Below are 8,181 nucleotides of genomic sequence, written 5' to 3'. Positions count from 1 at the left end.
TGCTGAGGCCAGAGCAGATTTAAGAGCCCATTACAGGTCTGTAATGTTAATTTGACAAAGAAACTTATTGGATTTTTACATAAAATTAGCATTATAGACTCTTAATGGATGTCTGGAGAAGACTTCATTAACTGGATTATTTTATGAGTTAAAATCATACACTTAATGTAAATGACCCAAAACTGCAATTGTAATGTTCATGGGAAATAGGCAGATGAGTAGAATAATGGTGTCCCAGATGAGGTGACACTCTCCCCTTGTCTGACACACTCACTTTGCTAACTAGAGGGAAATATATGCGTGTGTGTGTGTGTGTGTGTGTATACATATACATATATGCATGTTTACGGACATTACATGTATATGTACTTACTGACTTTTATTTGGAAGAGTCGAGCCGATTCTACAAAGACAAAGGCAACACACTGAGGTGTGACATTAAAATGTGGTGGAAATAAACAGAAGTTGAACATTGAGGAACGCTCTAGGAGGGGACTCCATTGAGCTGAGATGCTTTCCTAAGGGAGATGAATATTAATGTGCCATTACTGTTTGCATTACCATACCACCCAAGAGCCACAGCCATACATCAAGGCCCCATTGGTTTCCTGCTCCTTGGAGTCCACAGTCTCGTTTGCTAGGTGACACATCTTCCACCACATGTGGACATCTTAGCATTGGACTGAGCAGCTCTGCTCTGGCAGGTGACACGTGTGGGAGTGTGAATGGCCTTTTCTATCTCTGACATCTGTGAAATGAAACATAGGTCTTTGTACAACCCAATGTTGTGACCAAAGCTTTTTTTTAGCTTCCTTTGGATCTTGCTGCTGGAGAGACGCAGGGGAAAAGAGAGGGTAATTTGGTTCCTGTATAGCACATTTCAGCCCTAGGTCTTGAAATGCTTTACAGAAATGCGTGAGTACCACTGTCTCCATTTTACAGATGGGGAAACTGAGACACAGAAAGGGGGGAGGTGACTTTCCCAAGGCCACCCAACAGGTCAGTGGCAGAACCTGGGATAGAGGTCAGATTCTCTGGTCCTGTGCCCTGCACCCTGCTGCTATTTTCACTGTTTCCTATCAGAGGTGAAGGCACTTAGTACATTGCCGGATTGGACCCTTGGTTTTTGTTGTATCCATCCATTTCAGTGCAGTGTGAAGTGAGGAGAATCCTGCTCAGTTACCTTTCTTATCACCCACGGTGGAATTTTAGAGGCAGGGGGATTTATTTTGGATCGTCAGTTGGTAGCAGACAATACATCCAGGTTTCAAAAAACATAGGGGCTAGGTTTGCTAAAGTTAGCCCCTGCAGAAATACTTATGGGGTGCTAAGGACAGGGAGTGTTGTGTACAATGCTTTATTTCACACGTGCCATTGCTGTTCTCTTGCTTGAATACATCACAAGTGAACCAGGAACACGTTTCAATATCGAGACATAGAAATTTGCTGGTACATTAGAGTCCCTCCTTCCTCTGCCAGCCCATCAGAGCCTGATTTGCAGTACTGCAGACACCCCTATATTTCCCCTCCTTCCTGCTTACCTTGTGCTTTGCCCCCCCCATTCTCCATTTCAGCTGCACTTTGCATGGCCAGTGGAGCCTCATCATTTTGTTTTTTCCCCTTTGAATAAAGGCCAACCCTTGCCCTGTCTCCAGTAAGTTGCAATGGCAAGCATGTACCTTTCTCACACACTTCCCAACCCAGAGACCGCCGTATTTCTTCATTATGCTGCCCTGCCTCTCCCTGGACATTTATTCTTCGGGGATGTCTGTGTAACGATATTTAGCCAGATCTTAAATGTTTACCAGTTGAAGACCAACAGCCAATAAATCAGCCTTTACAGCAGGCAGCTTTGAAAGGTGACTTAGAGGGTATATCCCTCACTTGAACTATGTCTCGCCGAAGGAAGTTTTAATATCCAAATTATAGCTCGGAGTCTAGAAAGCTTAGAGATCATGGAGATTTATAGCCCCTATTAATAACCAATTATTTCTCACACACATTTGCCATGCAGTTAGGCCCGAGCCGTTGGATGCCCTGAAATGCTAAATGTTCTGTTAAAGTGCAATGACAAACATCATATATTTTGTATTGATGCTGGTTTCCTGGCTGCCGTGGTGTGAAAACAATCGCATCCATGACCCTTGAATAGAACAATACATCAACTGTGCTTCTGGGTGAGAGGGAGAGGGAGAGCAAATCCAGGAGCCATCACACTCAGTAACTCCCTCCTGGAGCATCAGCATTGCCTTAGGATGCTGAGCTTGTTTCTGAGCTGGAATTTGCTTTTTTCTTGGAGTAGGAGACAGTGCAGAGATGAGGCTGGTGGCCAGGGATGGAAGAAGATTTTGGCTATTGAGTGCAATCAATGGCAGAACTCCCTTTGATTTCAGTGGAGCTAGTAAATGGCATGGTAAACCCATGCCATTGGGTCCATCTTTCCCATTCTCCTGCTCTTACTCACAGTTAGTTTCACTGATGTCAGTGAGCTTCAGAATTGAAACCCAGTGCTGTGCCCAGACAGTGGGGTGACCCTTCCTGGGAGACCCCACGTTCAAGGAAGGCAGCTGTTCCCAACCTCCTGCACTGCTGAAGTGCAAAGAGGGCTGCACAGCTGTAACTGAGGGCCTTTCAACTTCTCCGTGTATAAAGGTCACCTCCATCCAGCAATGTGCTCTACATAGCATGGTTATTAACTGTGCAAGTAATAACAGAGTGTCTTCAGCACCCCACATTATGCACCCCATCTCGGAGCCCTCCAAACCAATCCCCTGTGTCACGTGCCCCTTTATGGAGCTCTCTGTTGCACACCCTTTCCCGGCACTCTTCCATCATACCCTGTGTCATGCACCAAAACCCCCTGCCTCTGTGCAAAGCCCAGTGTCACATGCCTCTGCATGATGTCCCATGTCTCGCACCTTCTGCAAAGCTGTATTATTAGTAATTGTTTCTTTTCTCTCTTCAGCCTTGTTTACAGTACTGGCCTGAGCCAGGACTCCAGCAGTACGGGCCTATGGAAGTAGAATATGTTTCCGGATCGGCTGATGAGGACCTTGTTTCTCGCCTCTTCCGAGTCCAGAATATCACACGGGTGAGAACGGTTTCTTAGCTTGGCACGAGGAAACATGTGGCATTGGGAGCTGTGTCTAGTATGTGCTAAGACCACTCTGAGACAGTCTCTCAGCTCAGAGATCCAGGCTGTATCTTGAAGTCATGGAAAAGCTGCTTCTGTGGGGACTGTGCCAGGCAGACTCTTAAGCTAGCTTACCTTTGCCAGCTCATGTGTTAGAGATGGAAGGGGATGCCCTGGAGGAGGTCTAGAATGACATGTGCATATCAGCTATCAGAAATGTTGCCAAAAGAAACCCCAGTCCTCAGCTGAATAGCATGAGGAAAATCACAGAGTCTGTGTGTAGCATGTGACAGAGGGGGCAGGCAGCACAGCAGCAGATAGGGCAGGAAGCAGAAGGCAGAGCAGAAGAACAGGCAGGGAGCACAGAGCATGGAGCAGAAAGCAGAGCAGCAAATTGGGCAGAAGGAGATCAGAGTGGCATGTGAGAAGGGTGCAGGGCTAATTTGTGGCACACGTGCTAAAAAGGTTGGATCCCACTGAAGTATACCGTTAGTTTCTCTTGTTATAGTAGGTGGATGCCCCTTTAGATGCTGGCACAGCATTCTGCTTAATTAGTCATCTCCTAGAATACCATAACCATCCTAGGAGGCCTCCCAGCCCCAGCGATGTAACCCCAACCCTCTGTTCCCAGCAATGAGTCCCTTGAAGCCCAGCTTCAAAGCTTTCTTGAGTCTCTGCCCCCTTGCAGAAGCCTGAAAGTGGGAGCAGATAACTCTTTGTGAGCTCAGACCCACTGCCATGTGTTGAGCTAGGTCCTCCTTGCTCCAGCCTGTGATTGATATGTACCCTACCCTGAGGTCAGCAACTCTCAGTTATAATCTGAGTTGCAGGGGACCTGACAAAACAGCTTTCCTATGAGGCTAAAGGGAAGATTTACATGGCCTTTCATTTACTTCTGTCTGCAGCTTTCACTGCACACCTGGTTTTCATGCTCGACTGGCTCTGCTCACCATTACATGAAGGAAAATATAGCGAAGTTGGAGAAAGGGCAGCCAGGGTGATTAATGGAATATGTGGGGGGACAGGATCTTACTTGTGAGATGAGAATAAGAAGAATGGGCTTATTTAACTGTGAGTGCAGGCTGTGCAGAGGTAACATGACTGAAATCTTTAAGCAGGAGAAGGGTTATCACAAGAGTGAGCCTCGTGTGTTTGTTGAGGTCACCAGATGAGCCAGAACAACAAGGCTTAGAAGGAAGCGTATGGGAGTGATTGGCAGTGTGGTCAGTCGGTGGGGTGAGCTTTTGGCTGGGGTCTGAGATTAAATAGGACAAATTTGTTTCCATCACAACCTGACCAGTCATTTGGAGCCTGATGAGTGAAAGGCTATCGGCCAGCATGGCTCTCTGGAGCTTCAAGCCTCTTTTCGTGCATGTGAGGAGGGAGTATTTCACTGAATGCGTGTTTTGCACCTTAGAGCAGCTGCACAATATGTCTCAGTCCTTTTTCCCCCAGGGGAGGCGTTTTGCACAGTGTAAATCCTCAACAGAGCTATACAGACAATTTGGAGTAAAACTGGGTGCATTGGCCTCATTTGCCTATGTGCTGTGCAGTTTGGGGCACCGCAGAGAGACAGACAAGGTGCGTGTATGGAGAGAAAGATGAAACTATTCTCAGCAGCAAGACAGACAGGGCTGCTTGTCAGCCTAGATAGAGCTCTATGCCTGTGGTTAGAATAAAATATGGGATGGCTGAACTAATGGGATTTAGGACGACACTTCTCCTCTGTATGCAGATTATTCAATAATTGCCCATTAATAGTACACGAAGGCTTAATCCTAAAGTGTCTGGGGCTGGTAACTGTTGGAGACAGGATGCTAGACTAGATGGATTTCAAGTCTGACCTGGTGTGACAGTTCCTGTTAAAGCTGATCATGACCTTCAAACAAACCTCCAAAAGGATCCCAGAGCTTTTTTTTTGTTGCCACCTGAAGGAGTTTCCTTTCTTGTCCTCTTTACTTATTCTTTTGTATCATTCTACCTATGCATGTCTGGATTCCAGCTGGAAATGGAGGTGCTGAGATAATGTAAGGGGCCCTATGCTGGCCAGATTTCTGACCTAAATTTGAGACCAAGGAAGTCAGAATAAATTTCAGAGAAGCATCCAGTCTTTCTGATAGGTCTCTGAACTTAGTCCTGCCAGAAGTCCATCCCTCCCTAACATTTACCCATACCTTGGAACAAACCCAAGTCTAATGTAGCCCCGTTTATGTGTTGAAGCTGAGCCTACCAGTTGGGCTTGTTAAGTCAGAGGTGCATTTTGATTTCTCCTGTTGCTGTCTTGTGTAATTGGGGCAATACTGAAACAGCTCCCCCAGCCTTATGCTCGTTTCCTTGCTGAAGCCACAGGCCGTGTGCAGATGAAACAAGGGGCGTGTGTGCACAACACTTTAAAGTGGGCTAAATGCTTTTGCACCACTTTAATGGTATCGGTGTTTGCACGCCTTGGTGGCGAATTGCGCATTAATTCCAGCTGCTGTAGGAAATTTGGTGGTGTAATGCGCCTTAAATGACTTAGGGCACAGCAAACTAAAACTCCATGGCGCTGCAGGAAGCCCAGGCAGGCAGCCTAGGCAGGCAGCCTGGCAGCAGCTCCACCCAAGAAAAGTGGTGAGCCTGATCTTCCCCCCTCCCCGCAGAGCCTGCCTGAGCTACGCAGGGGCCTGGTGCTTCCCTCAATGGCAGCGATGTCCCCTGGGACCGCCTGAGCCAGGTGCCTATGGGTGGGTGCTGCCTGGGGGCAGAGGGAATTGCTGCCCCAGAGGGAAGCACCAGCCCACTCTGCTCCCCACCTCTGCAGCCCAGGGACCACTCCACCCACGAGCAGCTCGCCCTCCCCTCCCCGCCGCTGGAGAGGTAGGTAAGTCAGTGGGGTGTGTGCATGACACGGGGGTTTAATCAGCCCTAAATTGAAGCGGCGTTTTTAAAAATCCACCACTTTGATTTAGGGCCCCCATTTCATTTACGCATGCCCATAGGTACTATTTTTAATGGGTACCGAATGCCTCCAAACTATCCACTCTCTACCAGCACCTATCTTGCAGGCATCTCCCAGAATCACTGCAAGAAGGTCGTTCTCCACAGTGCTGCCCTGGGTGTGAACTGGCTAGTGAGAAGAAGCTAAATGCTGTGAAAATCAACGTTAGCTCCACTCTAGAACTTGCAAGCAGCCCAGGGTGAAATGAACAGCTAGGATCATCAATCCAGGCAGCAGAAAGAGCCTTCTTAATTCTCTTATCTTCCTTCTGTTATCTGTGCTTGGAAAGTTTTATCTTGTATTCGGTGCAGCTTTTTAAAATGTTGCCATCCTGACAGAGCCAATTCCCCTCTCTTAAATGCTTTTCCTTTTAATATTGGAAAATTAATTGCTTTGCATGTACTGATGCTGCGTTTCTGATTGTTACTGTTGAGTGCTGCCCTGTGCCTGCAGAAGAGCATGTGTGGGCTTTGTAATCATGTCTCTGCAGAGAGTAATGTGTGTATAACTGTAATGTTGAGCTCTGGGGTATTGTGAGTGTGTGCACGTGCGTGACCATGGTGTTGCCCTGTGTAGCGTGGGTGATGGGCTCTTGTGTGCCTGGGCTTCTGTGATGCTAGGTGCTGGGTAACAGAAAATGAGAGGAGTTAAGCCCTAAGGACTATAATTCTGCTGTCATGTCTCTTGGTGTAGAGCTACAAATCACTGGTGTTGCTCTAGACTCACATCTATGTTGGAAGGGGACCCTCCAGGCACATCAGTGACAAGTTAAGCAAGCCCTGCTTAGCCCTGTCGATGTGATTCTGCCAAGTGCAGTGGGATTCAAGGTGCTATATAAAAGTGCCATCAGCCTGAACCACTGGGTAGGGAAACAGGAATGTCTCATTGCGAGCCCTAGAAGCAGAGCAAAACTGCCCAACTCAAATGTGCCAGGTATCTAAAAACCAAAGCAGATTGATTCTGAGTTATTTACTGGGAATCTTGCAAGCTGCATTTGTTTTCTTTTTTCCTCTGGCACATGTTTCCCTCTGAACACACATGCACGTGTACATGCACATGTGCACACACACACGTGTGCACGTGACAGTGAAGTCATAAACTACAACTTGAGTGCTAGATCCAGTGTTTCGCTCCATAAGCCAGTCTTGATTCCCAGAGTAGCTCTACCCTGTGTGTTGGGATTGAGTCCCATGACCCTCTAGCTAAAGGCTGGGCTCAAGGCATTGTAGATGTAATCTTTCTCCTTCTGGAACGTGCTAAATTTATTAGATTCCAAAGCTAACTAGATTATCAGGGTTTTAAAGCACATTCTTGCCACTCAGCCTCCTTGCTGGATGGCTCGTTTTCAAGAGCTCCTTGGTTTACAGTGAATGCACATGAATTCACTTTGGTGATCTCTGCCTAATATTTGTTGGAGTGTCTCTTGTGTGTGAGTCAGTTGGCACCTGTGAGTGCAAGACCAGGTGTGATTGCAAGTGAGGACTGAGGTGTGTAAGGTTGGGGACCTGGGATTGGCATAGCAGGGGGTGTAACTGGTTAGCTTGAGGTGCATTGAGCAGAGATGCATGTCTGCGTGTGTCTGGGGGTGCTGATGGGGATGGCTAGGACACTTTAGGTCTGGGTGGAGATGAAGTGGCCTAGCTGATGCGGAGACAACTGAAATGGTTGATTTTCCTCTCTTGTATAAATATTAATGCTTCCCAATGTCTCTTCTCACACGTCAAAGCCTCCCTCAGGAAATCAAAGAGGGCAGTCATACGTGTAAATTGATGGGCTTCTTCTAGTTACAGGAAGGACACCTGATGGTCCGGCATTTCCAGTACCTGAGGTGGTCAGCATACAGAGACACGCCAGACTCCAAGAAGTCTTTCCTGCACCTACTGGCCCAAGTGGAGAAGTGGCAGAAGGAAAGCGGTGATGGGAGGACGATCGTGCACTGCTTGTGAGTGGCCCTCACAAGATGGGATGGAGGGATGGGGGGAATGACTCCTATCAAATCACTTGCCTCCAGTGCTGCTAGAAAGCCCTGGTGGGTATGGAGCTTTGATGCAGTTTTATGCGCACAGAGTAC

The 8,181-nt window shown here is 47.5% G+C and overlaps 1 protein-coding gene across 10 annotated transcripts in view; it reads left to right on the top strand.

Moving 5' to 3' along the window:
• Window positions 1–8,181, top strand: part of PTPRU (protein tyrosine phosphatase, receptor type U) — a 408,251-nt gene that overhangs the window by 379,483 nt on the left and 20,587 nt on the right. For 8 of the 10 annotated variants that reach the window (XM_025201928.1, XM_025201933.1, XM_006021871.3 and 5 more), the window contains 2 exons: window positions 2,966–3,091; window positions 7,895–8,052. In XM_025201928.1, coding sequence (XP_025057713.1) covers window positions 2,966–3,091; window positions 7,895–8,052 — 284 coding nt within the window. The remainder of the gene's footprint in view (window positions 1–2,965; window positions 3,092–7,894; window positions 8,053–8,181) is intronic. The other 2 variants (XM_025201929.1, XM_025201930.1) reach the window with 1 other exon arrangement.

Source organism: Alligator sinensis, unplaced genomic scaffold (genome assembly GCF_000455745.1).
Source record: "Alligator sinensis unplaced genomic scaffold, ASM45574v1 scaffold883_1, whole genome shotgun sequence".
Classification (NCBI taxonomy): Eukaryota; Metazoa; Chordata; order Crocodylia; family Alligatoridae; genus Alligator; species Alligator sinensis.
Note: the sequence above shows the minus strand (reverse complement) of the source record. Positions and strands in the feature narration are given on the sequence as shown.